Consider the following 18,265-nt stretch of genomic DNA (forward strand, 5'->3'; position numbering starts at 1 on the left):
GCGAGATCGTGACCTGGCTGAAGTCGGACGCTTAACCGACTGCGCCACCCAGGCGCCCCTGTTGATGCCTCTTAAACCAAAATATTTGCCAGAATGACTATATCTAAAGGTAGCACAATTTTCATGATGGACTAAAAGAGAATGTCTACCACTGTCTTCTTCATAAGCTTTTTTTTATATGAACTGGAAACTTCGAGTACTGAACTCTTAGACTGGTTACTGAAATGTAAGATTGCATGAATTTTGTGATTATTTTATGAAATATATTTAAAGCAATTCTTATACTTAGTCACAAGGGAGAGCGTATAGAAACACTTTTATGAATAAATACTGGTTACTTTCTTTCATTATTTTCCTAGTGCCTATGATTATACAGTACCACCTATGGAAAAAGTCCTTGTGAAAACGGACATTCAGATAGCTCTTCCTTCTGGGTGCTATGGAAGAGTAGGTAAGTGATTTAAGACATGGGTAACTATTTGTCAAGCTCTTCCTTTATGATCCGTTCCTTTATCTTAGTTCCATTTAGGGTATAAGTGAGGGAATGGATATTGTTTGGCATGTGTCCTAAAATAAAGAAGTGCCAACTATAATGGCAAGTGCAGCCATTTGGAAACTTTAGATTTCATGTAATTATCTGCTTTTTGCCTCCCTCTTTTTTTGATTCCTTGAGCTTTTAGGAGGCTCACATTGGCCCAGGAGTGTGTTCTCTCAACTCCTCATTGAGAAACTGAAAATACAGGTGATTTTTAACTGGAGCTCCCCCACCAAGGATCAGATTGTATATGAGGTCACATGTGAAGACGGTAATGAGAATGGCTAATATTTGTTACGTAAGGAAAGAGGCAGGCTGGGGTTAATGGCACATGGCATTATAAGGCTAAGTAAAACTTCTGGCTTCTGCTCACTCCAGAGTCTGTCAGACCATTTATTCAGCCTTTTCCCCCTTTGGGTGTCCTCCCATGGGGTGTATTACTGTCAAGAGATACCCTTCAGGGCACTAGAGGGCATGCCTTATAGCAGGAGGAGCTATGACAAAATGGCAAGCAAATCACCCGTCACTGGAGAGTTCAAAACTTTCTTCAAGAGTAACTTAACTTCAGAGTAAACCTAAAGGCACAAATGGAACTGTGGTGGGGAAGGGGCTGGACTACCACCATCTTGTTAGCCATGAGTGTGAGAACTGCTAATACTTCCGCCTTTAAAAGAATCACGAGATGGGTTCTTTTTTCATCTCCTTTTGGCAGTATTTGACTGCATTTTGAGAATATTTGTGGTGGGGAGAGGGGAGATCAGGGAGATGGAATGAAATAAAAGGAAAAGCAGGAAGAGGCAGCATTTATTGACAAAGTGCCTGATTGAAGTATTCTGGAATGGAAAACTAGAAGCTAGAATAATTAACGATAGGCCTGTTGCTCAAGTCAGCAAGTATAAGGTATAATGTTAGCTTTTTATGTTTCATTTTAAGAATAAAAAGCAGAGTGGGAATGAGTTTTTAAGGTTTGTTTTTTTGACAGTTTGCTTGACTGATACCAGGCCTTTTCTCTTCCTCTGGTTCATTTGTTTATACAGATGGGTTGTTTGGCATTTGCATCATGAGTGGGATTCCCAAGTTCTAGGCTAGGCTTTGCCACTGGTTGGTTAAGTTGATGCCTGTTTCACCCCGCCCCCTCCTTTGCCCTCTTCCCATCTCTACTACTATATGCCCAGACCTCCCATCTGAAAACAAGTCTCCTTCCTCAGTCCTGTGTCCCTGCCAGCCACAGTCCTCCCTTTGTGGCCAGACTTCTTAAAAGAGTCGCCTTGGCTTGCTCACCTCTCAGTCTACCCCAGCAGCCCAGGGCTTCACTGCCACACCTTCTCCACATCCTCCATGGCCCCAAGTCCTGTGGGAGTGGTTTAAGCAGCTTTTGAATTAAACTGTGTCAGGTTTCTCTACACTTTCCTCCTTTAACACAGTATAATAAATATATTCTTTAATCCAGGACCATCTGCTAAAGTTAAGATGTAGATGTTCTAGGGGAGGAGAGTGACGTGCCTTAAAGTAGCCAACTTCTCCTTTTCTTTGTTTTTCTTTTTCTTTTTTAGCTCCCCGTTCTGGCCTGGCTGCGAAACACTTCATAGATGTAGGAGGTAATGTGTTTACGTTTTCCTTCTGTAAATATGTGTATGTATTCACTTTGCCTTTGCTTAAGAGGTAGTAATTAAAAGACAGGTCTTATTTTTATCTTCAACAAAAGGAAATGAATTTTGTTGTGTTTTGCCTTTTTAGAAATTTCCATCTCTCAAATTATGAGGTAGTTTCAAGTATTATTTGATTATATCTAATTTTAAATGATCAGTATGTGAAATACATGTTATTTTACTAATAGGCTAACTAGACATTATCTGATGGATAGGATTTTTGCCTTGGCTTAGTGATAATCTGCATTTAGTCCAAAAATGACTCCATTCTTAGAAGAAAGTTAGTTTTAGAAAGGTAGGAAAAGCTTTTATGTCATTTTATTTATTTTTTTTTTTAATTTTTTTTTTCAACGTTTATTTATTTTTGGGACAGAGAGAGACAGAGCATGAACGGGCGAGGGGCAGAGAGAGAGAGGGAGACACAGAATCGAAAACAGGCTCCAGGCTCTGAGCCATCAGCCCAGAGCCTGACGTGGGGCTCGAACTCACTGACCGCGAGATTGTGACCTGGCTGAAGTCGGACGCTTAACCGACTGCGCCACCCAGGCGCCCCAGCTTTTATGTCATTTTAAAGCAATTATGTTTTGCTTAAATAATTAAAAAAAATACTTAAGCAGTAATTACTAAATTCTTTAAGCAAGGGACGCCTGGGTGGCTCAGTCGGTTAAGCATCTGACTTGGGACATGACCTTGCAGTTCAAGAGTTCAAGCCCCACCTAGGGCTCTCTGCTGTCAGCACAGAGCCCACTTTGGATTCTCTGTCTTTCCCTCTCTGCCCCTCCTCTGCTTGTACACACACTCTCTCTCTCTGTCTCTCAAAAATAAATAAATACTTAAAAAATTTAAAAAAAAAAGAAGGAAATTCTTTAAGCCAAAGTTATAGAAAATGCAGGTCAATCTTGTAAGAAATTTTTTAATTTGCATGAGAGAACCATCCCTGTTTGGCAAAATATAAAAAGAAAATCTTTCCCTGAGTGAGAAGAGAAAACGCTATGCTTCCCTTTCTATGTTTCTTGTCAAACAAGTCCTCAGTGGCTCTGATTTCCCTTATAATCAAGCCTTACTCAGGTCTCCCAAAGCCAACAACTTCGTCATGGAGCCCCTTTCATGAGGAGCCCCCAGTCTGTGCTGTCCTCTTGCTGTAGGTTCCCTAACCACCCCTCACTGTAGGGAAATTCTGACCTTTGTTCTGACTTTAATTCCCATCATTATGAGCCGAGTGCTTCACCTAACTAGACGTCTTCTCCCTCCAAGAAGTGGGTATGCCTCATTCTCTAAACACCTCCATTTTTACAAAGCTACTTTTTAACAGATGAAGAACTGTCTCAGAGATGAGCCCAAGTTGACATGTTGAACACTGGAATCTTCATCCATGGTTCCAATCCTTTAATCCGTCTGTTCTTTTTTTTTTTTTTTTTTTTTTTTTTTTTTGAGAGGGAGAAAGTACATGGGGAGCTGGAGCAAGGGAGAAGCAGAAAAAGAATCTTAAGCAGGCTCCACGCCACCCTCCACCTCCATGGCCCTGAGGTCACCACCTGAGACTTGAGCCAAAATCAGGAGTGGGACACTCCACTGGGTGGACACTCCACTGGGTGACTGAACCACCCAGGCGCCCCTACAGTCCCTCTGTTCTTTACACTGCAATTCAATGCTGGGTTTCACCTCACCCCATCCCTGCACCAAGCAAGCACTGTGCTGAATAAAGTCACTGTTACCTGCACTGCAGGCCTCAAGTAGGGAATGAGTACTGTCCCTGGGCCGTCTCTCTGTCTGCCCTTGGTGTCACTAGGTGGTGCTGTGAGGCAAGACAGAATCCTCAAAGTAGTCCTTTCTTAGCGACTGAAAAGGAGCCAAGTTTGGCACAGACAGCGAGAATGGACAGCCCACTCGGGTTGAGAATTGCCTGGACTCGGTTATGCTTGCTTTCCAAAAATACTTTTATAACATCAAGTATGGTAATTGAGGACTATAACTTTAGGATATAAAAGATTGGATATATTTTTAAAGAAATTTCAAAGGGTTGTGAAAGGAACATGGGCTTTGGAGTAACAACTTGATTTGGGTCCCAGCTTTGTCATTAACTGGCTAGTTATTACTTTTCTGAGCCTCAGTTTCCTCTTCCATAAAATGGAAATTAGTGTGCCTGCCTCAGAAGGATGGGAGGATTAAAGGAGAATACATGTAAAGCATCTAACACTGCTTGGCACGTATTAGACCCCAGAAGCTATATTTCTTGTCCCTTAGAGAATTCACGGATTTTTTTTTTTTTTAAATGGGGCAGCTTTTTTTTTTCTTTCTGACTTTGTTACTCATTTTTGCTGTTTAAAACAACCTCCTGAAAAAAAAATTCATGTAAAAGAAATGGAAAGTTAGTTTGCCTGGTGGTTGGTGTGGTATTATTCCTAAAATCACATTGTGGTGTGTTCTTGGATGCAGAGTGTCTTAAAAATGTCTCTTAGGCACAGGTTTATCATCGTTGGCCACCATTTTTGTTTCAAAAGAGAGATGTTGTTAGAAATCCCAGGCTGTAAATACGGGTCAAAGGGAAAAGTTGAGTATGCAGGATTCTGTTCAGAATCCACATCTGGTAGGTGTGGGTAGTTTTCACTAAAGGTTTCCAACAAATGACATGCCAAAGTCTTGACACAGTAAAACTTTTGCCTGAAGTCAGTTAATTACCCTGCCAGTTCCAATGTATGATTTTTCCAGTGATAACTTCAAAATACTTTTTGCTTTCTCATGAAGAGAAATATCCCTGATGCTTATGTTCCTTATGTAGAAAAAGAATGTCTTGGGTTTTTCTTGAAGGTCAAATTGTCTTTGAGTAATACATAAACTTGGAACTATTGGATTTTTCGTACTATTAGCATTCATGCTAAAAAACAAGAAAGTATTAATTGAGGGCACTTTTTTTTCCTGCCATACATTTTAATTGACTTCAAACGACTTCATTTCTTTTAGTGAGTTAAAGGGCTTTTCACAGTTTTGTGTGCCAAGCATAAAACCTTGGTAGATATCTGGCTTTGCAGAATTCAAGACATTCAACCATATGAGTCTGATTCGGATTACTTTATAGATATATGGCAAAGGCCTTTACAAAAAGGGAGTGTTTTTGTATGGTAGAAGATACCAGAAAGTAAAAACAAATGTTTGCAGGCCACAGGAAAAAGAATTTAAATGCCCAAACAAATAAGGAAAAAAATCGTAAACAAAATATAGAAGAGGACATACATATGTGCAACAAATATGCAGAGAAAAAAATTCTAGCCTCACTAGTCATCAGGGAAATGTACAGTAAAGCCAGGAGATACTGTTTTTCACTCATCACATTGGCCAGAATTTTTTTTTTTTTTTTAAGATTGTTGCCATCTGGTACTACCAAGGACTTTGGAAACGGGCATTCTTAAATATTGCTGATAGAAGTTTGAATTGCTACACCTTTTTCACAAAGTTATCCAGAAATATCCACTAAAATTTAAAGTGTACACACCCTTTGATCAGGAAAGTGCTTTTCGGAAAGTTTTTGATGAGATTGAAAATCACGAATACACAAGGACATCTGTAAAGGACTGCTTTGTCTATTATAGCAAAAATGCAAAAGCAACCTGAGTGATAGCATGTAAGAGAATAGTTACACAGGGATAATGGTACTGTATTTCCATATCTCGGATTTAAAAAGAATGACTAAGGGGTGCTGAGTCTGGGTGGCTCAGCTGGGTGGCTGAGTCTGTTGAACGTCCGATTTCGGCTCAGGTCTTGATCTCATGGTTCGTGGGTTCGGGCCCCACGTCGGGCTCTATGCTGACAGCTCAGAGTCTGGAACCTGCTTCAGATTCTGTGTCTCCCTCTCTCTCTGCCCCTCCCCTGCTCACACTCTGTCTCTCTCTCTCAAAAATAAATAAAGATTAAAAAATTTTTTTCAAGAACAACTAAGATTCCTATTTATATATTAATTGCAAAGGATGTCTGATATTTTAAGTGGAAAAAAAGAAAGTAATACGTAGAATCTCTTACTGTAACATTGGCTCCCTGAAGGAGGGTAGAGGAACATTATTAGCTTTTACTTTCTATGTACATGTACTGTTTGGGTAATGTAAAATTTTTCTTATAAAGTAGAAACCAAGAGTTCAGAAATTGGTCCCCATTGTCTTCCTTGAACCCTTTCTAGATAAGTGAGTACTAGACTGCTCAGATCTCCAACTTGGAGATTACATGGCCTTCTGGAGTCATCTGTCCCAGCATGGAGCAGCATGGTCTCTGCAGGGGTTTCTACACTGAATCTGATCCACGTTGTTCTCTACAGCCAGAACTTTCCTCATATTAATAATATAGAAAACAGGTGGTCCCATCTTTCTGTCAATTCTTTCAGTACATATTAAGGACTAATTGAGTGGTCAGGTGGCAGTGGGGAAAGAAGACAGGCTTCAGTATTCTTTGAATTAGTCTTTGAATTTGTTTCTGTACAACTAGAAAAGAATAGACTGTTTCCTTCAGTCTAGACATGATATGAACCACTTCTGCTGCCTTTCTGCTACTTTCATACTCACTCTTCCCACTGTTAAAAATTTACTTTAATTCAAACTCTTAAAAGTGTTGTGTCAGGAACTTTTAAGAATGCTTAAATTCACTTTCATTCATAAAACACAGGGATTCATTTAAACTTCAACGGTAATCCACTGGAAAAATCTGAGTAGTTTTTCCCGTTCTGGAACTTTTTTAAAAATTTGCTCCCCCCCCCCCCCCCACCACTCTTTGAGAAAATTGAAAGGGAATGCTTAACCTTGTTCTTAAATTTTTTTTTTCAGTTTACTTTCAAATAATTATGAGTCTGGCCAACCAATATTAATACCCATTGAGGTACATTCCTGGTTTTTTTTCCTTTGAGGATTTTGTTTGTTTGTTTGTTTAGGAGGAGGGTGTTACTAGTAATTAGGATTTAATTAGGATCACATGAGTCCTATCATTTTCCAAACAGAGGGGAAAGAATGAACATATATAAAAGGAAATTGGCAGGGGGTGGGGTGGGAGGGTGGGTAGAGGTAAGAGGAAGAGAAGTGACTTCTAAAAGGTAGGGGATTTTATTTTGGGGTAAAGAAAACAGTCCCCAAAATTGATTGTGGTGATGGTTGCACAATTCTGAATACACTGAAAACCGTTGAGTTGTGAATTCTGTCTTAATATTAAAAGAGGAAATGGGAAGTCCTGATGCACCTGTATGATCTGTGCTTGTGTTTATGGAAATGTTTTAAATTTTTGACCCAAACTGAAATGGTAACAAGCTTGAGAAATGTACCTCTCTGGGCCAAGGCAGGGCCCTGATGCAAGTTTCTCTCCTGCAAAGATTTGCTGTCCTTGTGTTTATAATCTCAAACAGGTACTGATGACACATGGTTTCACATAAAAGTGTACTTGTTATTAAGCTTATGTGCTAATGTCTTCTGAGAGATCATGCTCTAAAAAAAGGATGGTAGCTCACATTAAAAGGAAAGGAAGAATATGAACTGAAAGGTTCACCTCCATTTTTATTGCAAAAATGACTGTTCTGATATTTGCTAGACTGCCACTTAACAGTGTGTCAGCCTTGACTTCTTCCACAGCAGATCTTCAGGCTTCTTGACATTTTTTATTTATGACTCAATCACATTTCAATCTGGATATTAGTGGGAAGCTGCTACCAGGAAAAGCCTTTGCAACCCAATCATTATTTTCTCCTAGTCTTTTTAGCAGGCGTGCAGCAGAAGAACAGTGGTTTTGGAGTGAGCAATTCAGGATGACCTATCTGAGATGCTAAGTCCCTATTCCCAGTTTAGAATAGGAAACGGTCACCACTTGTAAGGGTGACAGGTTGGAAAATCAGGGCCGTTTTATGAATTCTATGTATTTGCATTTTAGTAATACCATTTTTTAATTTTGAGACTTTACATAGTTCCAGAGCAAGAGTCGCTTACCCATTTGCAAGGCTAAAGACCTCACAGCTACAGAAAAGTGATTTTGAGGTCATCGTACGCCCTCAGTGTTTTGGTAGCATAAAAACCATGCTAATGCTGTTTTTCTTTTCCTTAGCTGGCGTCATAGATGAAGATTATAGAGGAAATGTGGGTGTTGTACTATTTAATTTTGGCAAAGAAAAGTTTGAAGGTACGTTAACTACATACAATCACATGAATGTGAGTTTTCAGAGTTAGGAGTGTCTAAATAACACATGCTTACTCCTCTAAGGCAAGATAGAAAGAATGTGTCAATAAAATATCAGTAATAAACTCTTTCTTCTTTTGAAGTCAAAAAGGGTGATCGAATTGCACAGCTCATTTGTGAACGGATTTTTTATCCAGAAATAGAGGAAGTTCAGGTAAGTGTCATAAAAGCCGAGTTGGGAATAACTGATGTACCGTCTTCAGTGAAGGGAAAACTACAATTTCAAGCATTTCATATGCAATTTGAAACTAAATAATAGCACATACAATAGTCCTATTTTAAGCAAAATTAAAATCGTAGAATTTCTTGAAATGTTTTTCGTGGCTGTTATGTAGCATTACTTTGGATAATACATCATTTAAATATACTCTAAAATTCTATTTCTCTAGCTATTTTGAAAATTGCCCAATATTTTATTTATGGAGCTTTTTTAAAATTTAATTTTCTTCCTGTAATCTCCTTTTTGAAAGTATGATACAGATGGAATAAAAGATTTTTACAGATTAGGAGCTAGAGAGAACCGAAAGAGGGTCTGAAATTAACCACCTGAACACCACCTTTATGTCTTTTCAGGTTTTGGATGACACTGAAAGGGGTTCAGGAGGTTTTGGTTCTACTGGGAAGAATTAAAACTTATGCCAAGAATAGAAAATGAGAAAACATACTTTTCTTAAAAATAAAGAGTCTTTGCTTAAGGTGTTTTGGTGTTTTATACTTTTGTAAACTTATTAGTGTTAGTTACTAAAACTGGTTGTCTTAGGATTAATTAAGGAAAAGATACCTCAGTTGGGGTCACAAAGGAACTTACTTGCTTGTGTTTTTATACATTTGAATGTTGTATAAATCTGTGTGGTGACCTAATACAAAGTGTTTCTTTTTTTTAATGGAATGTATATCAATTACAGATCCAAAACTCCCTGTATTATTTAATTCACTAAATGCTGCTTCTCAGCTTATTAAATTGCTTTGTAAATCATAAGTAGTACCTTTCATTCCATAAATTTGACTTCTTTCACAGATACAAATTATTGCACAAAGTGAACTAAAAAGATAATAAGAAGTTGAAGTTACTCCTTGTCTATCCCTTCTCTCCATTGCTCTCAAAAGTGATTTTGATCTTAAGATTCTTTGTGACAGGGGCGCCTGGGTGTCTCAGTCGGTTGAGCGTCTGACTTCGGCTCAGGTCACGATCTCACGGTCCGTGGGTTCGAGCCCCGCATCAGGCTCTGGGCTGATGGCTCAGAGCCTGGAGCCTGCTTCCGATTCTGTGTCTCCCTCTCTCTCTGCCCCTCCCCCGTTCATGCTCTGTCTCTCTCTGTCCCAAAAATAAATAAAAGTTAAAAAAAATTTTTTTTTTTAAGATTGTGACATTGGGAAGAAGAGAATCCTCAGGTTATTTTTTAGTTTTATTTTTAATCATCCTTTCATCCTTTTGGTAGGCCCCGGTTGGCTGGATAGAACTATGTTTGTGAATGGAGATGCAACCTGGGGATTTCCAGTTGGTTCATCTTCCTGATTTCGTTCCATCAAATAAATTGTACAAGTTGTGTACCTTTCTCTCACTGTAATAGGGTATAGCCAAGAAAATAGGCAATTTAATAGGGAAAAAGTAGAATAATGGTGTGTGTTTAGGCCATTGGGTTTGCCCATCCCAAGTACTTTTGAGTTAATACGAGTAAGCAGTATTTCATCACAGGTAGGGGGCTGATTCTGTGGATTTGCTTGATTTAACATCATTTGCAACCTTGTAGGTGTGCACGGTATTGCCTGCACTGTATTGCCCAGGCCCCTTTGCACAAGGGCTGTCAGGGTCACTTCAGCTTTGCTGGTCAGATGCACTAGTGGGAAGCTCATGAGACGTCATTTTGTGAGTGTGGGTCATGCAGATGGAGTGCTTCTGGAGCTGGCAGCTCTCAGCGACCCGTTCTTGGAAGCACAGGCTAGAGTGTGTGTCTTCTGTCCTTCCAGTGATTCTTTAGACCATTTCGTAACCTGTAATGTAGTATTTTCCATCTGTGGGTCACAATTCACTAGTGAGTCATGAAATCAACTCCTCTAATGCATTTTTAAAAATTAAATAGAGAAACAGCAGAGGACAACACATGTCAACTGGGTAAATATTGTGAACATTGTTTGAATTACATATTCATATGTTCATGTGTATACTGGCTCATGATATAAATTATTTCTGCAGTCAATAAAATTTAAATAAATCCCCTTGTGCTAAACTAGTGGATTCTGTCCTCTGAACACTGACCAATACGTAGTAACAGTTGAGTAAGAACAAATGGTATGATGTGACTGCCAAGAGATTCGGTCTTAGTTACACTGTTAATGTTAGTTCCCACTTACTGAAAATTCACTGTATTAAGCACTTTTAGAAACTGCTCGTGTTTTTTTTTTTTTTTTTTTCTCATGGCATACCTGTGGGAGAGTAGATAAAACACTTAAAAAAATGTTTTTTAAAGTTTACTTATTTTTGAGAGAGAGTGTGTTTGTGAGCAGGAGGGGCAGAGAGAGAGGCAGACACAGAATCCAAAGCAGGCCCCAGGCTCTGAGCTGTCACCACAGAGCCCAATATGGGGCTCACACCCACAAACCGTGAGATCATGATCTGAGCCAAAGTCAGATGCTTAACCAACTGAGCTACCCAGGCACACCGATAAAACATTCTTTATAGATGACAGATATAGGCACAGAGATGTTTAGTAGCTTGCTTAACATTTCAGCTGAAAGACCACTCTTAAAACTCAGGTCCTATGGCTTTGAAGCCCATGTTCTGTGCAACCTTCAGTCTTGCAAGTGGTAGACAGAATACAGAATGGAAGAGATGGTAAATGAAAGTACTCTAGTGTATTCATTCATTCCTGGTGTCTTTCCATCTGGGCACCAGACTTATGGAAAGTTGTTTACATCTGAATCTACTCTGAAAGTTAGAGACTTGGAACCATGTTCATGACGGATAAATGGAAGATCTCCGGGATGGGGTGTTGTTTGTAGAAAAAGTGTGTGTTGGGGTGGGAGAATGTGGGAGGAGGGGTGGCTATAGAAGGTCTCTAGTGGTATGACAGATCTTAGATGTTAAAGACTCAGAAAGGGAACTAATTAGGTTTGTCATATGTGACCTGATCGACTGGAACTAGGTAGGATCAGTGCATTTAATCTATAGCAGATGGGAGCTGTGAGATAAGAGAAAATACATATTGGTCTCTGCCCCCGATTCCTGGCATGTAGTTCCTAAACTGTTGTCATTTCCTAAGTGATAAGAGCACTAGGTGCATCTCTTGCTCTAATATTGGTCGTTGATTCCGGTTGCTCACACAGAGCTCCTGAAACCCTTGTAATCTACTGGGTGATGACTGTCTTGTTCAAATGAAGTGACTCTGGGTGGCTTCCTGGATTGCTCCTGGGTGGAGGCTGGTCACTAAAAAGACCAAGTCATGGTGAGAAGTTTAGAACTTTTAGTCCTGACTCCTATTCTCTTGAGAGGGGAGGAAGGGCTAAAAATGGAGTTGATGATGGATCATGCCTAAATAATGAAGCCCCCATAAAATCCCAAAAATAGGAGATTGGGAGAGTTTCTGGGTTGGTGCACACTGGAGGTGGTGGGAGAGTGGCACACCTGGAGAGGGCGTAGAAGCTCTGTGACCCCACATACGTTGCCCTACTCAGCTCTTCCATCTGGATCTTTTATCATATCATTTAATAAACTGGTGAACTAAGGTGTGTCCCTCAATTCTGTGAGATGTCTAGGAAATTGAACTGAAGGAGGGGGGGTCCCTGGAACCTCCAATCTATAGCCATTTGGTGAGCAGCAGAGGTGACAACCTTAGCTTGTAACTGGCGATCTGAAGTGTGTATTGGGGGCGGGGGGCAGTCTTGTGGAACTGAGCCCTTAACCTGTGAGGTCTGACCCTCTCTGGGTAGCTAGTGTCAGAGCTGAGTTAAGTTGTAGGACACCTGTTGGTATTACAAAGAATTGCTTGGTGTAGGGAGAAGCCTCTGCACAACTAGTGACCAGAAGTGAAGTGTTTTAGTTGAGTAGTAAAGAAGACAAACGGAAGGAACGAGGGCAGACCCGGTTTTTTCCTACATAGGAAGGAAACAAGCTGAGTTTTTTCTTTACGGTGGCATAAGGGCAGACTCATGGAACTTCCCTAAGACAGCAACTTTAATGAAAAAGCAAAGAATATGCCATGTGAAAGAGCCATATCCTACCAGTCAGTTGGGTTGGGCTCACTGGAGACAAATATTCTGTGTTATATATGCAGAGTTCGCATATTTTATACCATTTTTACTTTGTTTTATGTGAAATATAACATTTAGAAAAGTGTATAAAACAAAAGTGTACAGTATAATGAATAACTACAAAATAGAACACCCAAATAGTGGTCTGAAAAAAAGCACTGTGCTGGTTCTTGAGCTCATTATCAGTTTGGTTTTATCCCAACCACGTGGATTTAGTTGGTAGGAAAAGGAAAACAAAAGGGTCCATTTATAAGGCCAGTTCTTCCCCTCCCAGCAGAAAGGCAACCGAAGGTTTTTACTGGTGGCCAAAGAGAAGCATCATTTTCACATGTAGGACTGCACCTTGTGATTTTTAGATTAACTACAAGTTGACTAATAATTACCATACTATCAGTTTAGTAACTTCTCAGGCAGAGACCAGGTAGTTTCTTCTTCCTTGACAGGTCTTTCTCACTCACTAATGATGCCCACTATCCACTCCTGTCCTTGGTACTTTATACATCAGAAGAGAAATAATCAGAGAGACTCCTACAAACATCTGATGCTCCGTTAGTTAAATTACCATGGTGGCCAGTTACAATGGAAGCCACAAGCTAGTACTTAAGCAAATGGCTTCGGTGGATAGGGAGGCCAAGGCCCAAGATTTGGGTTTCAGAGCACCTTCCCTACACAGTATTTCCTGCTACAGGACCCTCTTCATCCCACCCAGAAGGAGATACCAAATGATTATTAACTCACGTTCATTTTCCATCTTATCAATGGAGGAATGATGGAAGGCTAGAGGGCTAACATGTAGGCACCTGGAGTTTTGTAAAGTGTATATATCAGAGTTTGAGGTTAGTGGACCTCAGATATGTTGGCTTAGTTACATGAGTAGTGAGTCTAAGTTGTTATTTAGAGCATTCTCAATAGAGCTTCCAGAAGCATCTTGCTTTAACTATTCACTTTAACCAAGTCACTCTTGGCTCTATTTCTCATTTCTCTGCTTTTCCCCACATCTTCAACTCCAATAGTGATCCCTGTTAGGAGAGTACTAATAGTTTATACTTCACTCTGCTCCCCAACTTCTTGTCTCTATTGATAACCTCTACCGCATGCCCTTAAGGTAGCAGTAATAGACTGTCGATCATGTGAACCGCAGATTACAGAGAATGATAGAAGCCATGGGCCAATGTTCAATGATAATATTAGTAGTAATATTTATAGATTCAGAGCATCCTTAAATATAGAAAGAGCTTACATGCAAAACCCATGCTAAGAGGTTCTTCATTCTTTTTTTTTTTTTAAGTTTATTTTGAGAGAGCAAGCAGGAGTGGAAGGTGGAGACAGAGACAGAGGGAGAGAGGGAGAATCCCAAGAAGGCTCCACACTGTCAGTGCAGAACCTGATGCAGGGCTCAATCCCAAGAACCAAGAGATCATGACCTGAGCCAAAGCCGGTTGCTTAACCCACTAAGCCACCCAGGCACCCTGGCATGTAATCATGCTAATAAAGACAATAGTGGAATCTTTGATCAGGCATTTAAAGCCACCTTACCTCTGTTCATTAGTGTAAAATATACTATTTTATGTAACTGACCCAATTCTTTTAGCTGAGAAATACCCTCTAGTATCATTATTCTAAGAAGAGAGAAGAGGTGGGGGGAAATCATTCCTCAAAAGTGAAAATAAAATCACTTTTGCTGAAGACACCTCTCTATTTGGAGATGGATTATAGACACTGTTTTGACAGTGCTTTTTCTTTTCCTTACTGAAAAGAGAATGAGAAAAAGGAAACATAAATGAAACTGTAATTCTCACTGAAGGATAAGGAAAAAGAGAGAGAGAAAGAAATTAAAAATGAGCAACTAAACATGGTTAAGTTGGGAGAATTTTAAAAGATCCAAGAGGTCTCCTAAGGAAAACTTATAATAACTTTTTATGAAAGTAAGATATTAGAGAAAATTAAAGATTAACAAGTTACTAAATTATGTCTTGGTTCACTCCTAGTTTTCAACAATGGATTTTACAGATGAGTTAAAAACCTCTGGTAGAAAAGTACCAAAATAATGATTATCCCTGGCTGTTGGGATTGCTAGTAATTGTTCCCTTTTTGCATTATTTGTATTTTAACATTTTTAAACATGGAAACTATAGTATTTCCTTAAGAAAAAATCTTAAAATTTTATGATAAAAATATCTTTGTTTAATTTTGGTTATATTTACTATTTTAGTGAATATTTTTAATGTTGAAAGTGTGTGGGAATATTATGACTATAAATTACAAATTTTGAAGAAAAAACATACAAGTTAGTATAATAGAAAAGCACTAGCTTTGGGAATTTTAAACTTGAGTTTAAGTTCTGCTGTTTTACTAACCAAATTATCTTGAGCAAATAAAGTGACCTATAGCTGGTCAATTTTTTTTTTAGCATAAAGTAAGGAGAGTCATTAGATAATCCTCAGGGTCCCTTTGGGCTCTCCTATTGTATTTAGTGAATTTTGAGACCAGACTGTATGGCTGTGTCAAACTACTGCCACCTGGTGGCAGTTATCTAAAGTGAAGGGGCTGTATTTAAGGTACAAAATCACCATCATTCACTCATTAATTCATGTGTATACAGTATTTGCCTACCATCCATGTGCTGGGCAAGTGTGAGCATCATGGTTCATTCAATTTAGTGTTTTTCTAGATGACACTTTCTAGACATGAGCTGTCAAATACTAGCTGTGTGACCTTGAGGACATTATTTAACCACTTTTGAGTCTCTGTCTTCAAAATCTGAAACATAAAGATAATAATATCCACCTTACATTATTAGAAAATCTAAAAATGATGGATGTAAAGTATCTCACAGTCCATAGCAAAGAATATTTGGCCAATAAATGGTAGTGATTATCCTCAGGAAGTTAACATCTAGTAAAGGAAGTAAGATGAATACAGAAATAAGTGCAATATGTGATATGCTTTGAAAATACAAAGAGGCACAAGGCACATTCAGTAAAATGGCAAAACCTAAATGCAAACAGAGTGGAGTACAAAGGACTTGTAGGAATTGCTGATGGCTGTTCTGGAATGGGAGGTTGCTAGTCTGCTCTGGGGGGTCCTAAATGCCAGGGAAGCAATGGCCAGCCGTGGAAGAGTTGGGTCAAAGAGTAACAACCCCAGAGCTGAACCTCAGGAAGATTGATATTAATTTAATGTCTGTGACAATGAGGTTAAGAGGCCATTGCCAGAATAGCCAGGCAATAAACACCGAGGACAACAAAGGATGGAGAAAAACGGCACTAAGAAACTATAAAAACAAAGTTGAGAATGAAACGTGCTGAGACTAGAGACATTGTTAGATCACAAATGAACTACTGAGACTGAGGGAGGCTATCATGTGCTTGGGGTCACGAAACCAACCAAACTGGCAGTTGTAGGAGTAGACTCCAGGGTTCCTGACTTGGGATCTAATACCCCTTCTCCACCTAGGAAAGAGTTAAGCCAGCTTTCCCCTCAGGTATGGACACTAAACCAATATATATATATATATATATATATATATATATACACAAGTGTGTGGGAAAGTAATGAACTTTTTGTTAACGTGCCAGGGGCTAGAGGGGAAGTATTGTGACAAAATAGTCTTCTGCAAGTCCGTTCACTCTGAGTATTAGAAAGGGCATTATACTTAGAGGGAAATAAAATCCCAAGTGTGTTCCAGTTTGAAACCCCCATGGGATTCATAATGGCTTAACTTTTATTTATTTATTTATTTATTTATTTATTTATTTATTTATGTTTTATTTTATTTTTGAGAGACAGAGAGAGACAGCATGAGTGGGGGAAGAGCAGAGAGAGAGGGAGACACAGAATCCGAACCAGGCTCCAGGCTTCGAGCTGTCAGCACAGAGCCCAACCCGAGGCTTGAACCCACAAACTGTGAGATCACGACCTGAGCTGAAGTCAGATGCCTAACCAACTGAGCCACCCAAGGCAATATAATGGCTTAAATTTTAGTTGACATGGATTTTTTTTTCTGCCATCTTAGAGAGGCAGGCAATAGTAGCATACAAATAGTAGCATAGCTCAGCACCCACGACAGGAAGCTCCCATAAAATTTACTTTGACTAGAACAAAGGCAAATAATGATATAGTCCCCTGCAGCTATGTTTGGCATGGAAAAGTTATATTGTTGGGAATGATAGGAAAAATCATATTAGAAGAAGACTAATGCTGTCTGAAGGTCCTGTAGAGGGGAGAGTGTGGGATAATTCCATGATATGTGGAATAACACGGTTCAGAAAAAAAAAAAAAGAGGGTGCCCGTTGAACTGAGACTGTGTTTGATTATCCTAGAAGAGATGAAACACTTTTTCATACTCAGAAAAATCAATATACAGCAAAAGAAGAGACGCTGTTTGATGATAAGGCAATAAAAACTTCAAAGAGTAACTTAAAAATGTTTCCTAATTCATTTCAGCCTAAACTTATCCCCATGCCCGTCTCACGCTGTCCGCCAGCAATTTCACTGGAATATGTTAGCCAGTCTCCCTGGAATCATTGTCGGGTCTCCTTGGAATGGAAACTGACAAACTCCAGGGGTGAATGCAAGAAAAAATGGTGCTGGCAGCAAGAGAGGAAGTGTTTTTTCAATTTAGTGCCAGAAGTAAGTGCTGACATTGTCTCACATGTGTTTGGGGACAATGGCACATGCCAATGCTAACACGTTCACTTTTCCGAGTCCCTTGCTCAAAGGCATTTGGCAAGTGGCTGCAGAAGCCACAGCTACTTCTCCCTCCCCATCCTCAAATTTCTGAACCCCTTTCCTCTCTTTTGGGCACAACAGTTTCCACTTTGTATCATTAGCGTCATCACCCGGAGTGAATTCTCTTATTCTTCCTGCACATGCATTGTGAAGTGCAAACTCTTTCCTTACATAACTTCACGTCCTGTCTTTATAGGCACACCTTTTGGGGGTTTGAACATTAATCTCAGGTGACTTCAGAGCTGCACCAAGCAAAGCCTGCATTTTCTAGGCTAAAGTAGGCAAAATTAAGTGAAAGGACCCAGTTGATGCTGATTAAGGTAAGAGAGAAGCTGGTTAACCACGTGGGCTCCATGCCAATGTGCCTCCCTCCCCTCCCACCAAGTTCATTGTATTGGGGAGAGGGAGGTATGTTTAGACCTCTCAGGATTCCAGTGCATCCCTGATGAGACTCTGGCATAGCTGCCTAGCCCTTGGCTACTGCAGTATGGCTGAGTAATAGAAATAGAGTGTTTATTTCTTTTTTTTTCATTTTTTTATGTTTATTTATTTTTGAGAGAGAGAGAGAGACAGCATGAGCAGGGGAGGCGGAGTGAGACGTGACTTAGACACAAAATCCAAACCAGTTTCCAGGCTCTGAGCTCTCCACACAGAACCTGACTTGGGGTTCAAACCCATGAGCCATGAGATCATGATCTGAGCTGAAGTCAGACCCTTAATGACTGAACCCCTGACAGTGTTTATTTCTAAAGATAGTTTTATTTCTACGTGACACAAGGTATACACTGAACATCTTTTGGTTAGAAGCCAAATATAATTACCCATTTGCCACATTTTCCTTGTGCTTTCTTTCCAAAACTTATTTGTAGGCACCGAGTATCATCTTTTAAACTGCTTTGTCCTGACA

The 18,265-nt window shown here is 39.6% G+C and overlaps 1 protein-coding gene across 4 annotated transcripts in view; it reads left to right on the top strand.

Annotated features, from left to right (window-relative positions):
- The window catches only part of DUT (deoxyuridine triphosphatase), a 12,778-nt gene extending 3,423 nt beyond the window's left edge, over positions 1-9,355 (top strand). For all 4 annotated transcript variants that reach the window (XM_040492626.1, XM_040492625.1, XM_040492623.1 and 1 more), the window contains exons 3-7: positions 360-451; positions 2,089-2,133; positions 8,248-8,322; positions 8,463-8,533; positions 8,953-9,355. In XM_040492626.1, coding sequence (XP_040348560.1) covers positions 360-451; positions 2,089-2,133; positions 8,248-8,322; positions 8,463-8,533; positions 8,953-9,009 — 340 coding nt within the window. In that variant the 3' untranslated portion in view covers positions 9,010-9,355. The remainder of the gene's footprint in view (positions 1-359; positions 452-2,088; positions 2,134-8,247; positions 8,323-8,462; positions 8,534-8,952) is intronic.
- Positions 9,356-18,265: the final 8,910 nt, after the last annotated feature.

The sequence above is a fragment of the Herpailurus yagouaroundi genome, unplaced genomic scaffold, assembly GCF_014898765.1.
Source record: "Herpailurus yagouaroundi ecotype Mexico unplaced genomic scaffold, PumYag 184, whole genome shotgun sequence".
NCBI lineage: Eukaryota > Metazoa > Chordata > Mammalia > Carnivora > Felidae > Herpailurus > Herpailurus yagouaroundi.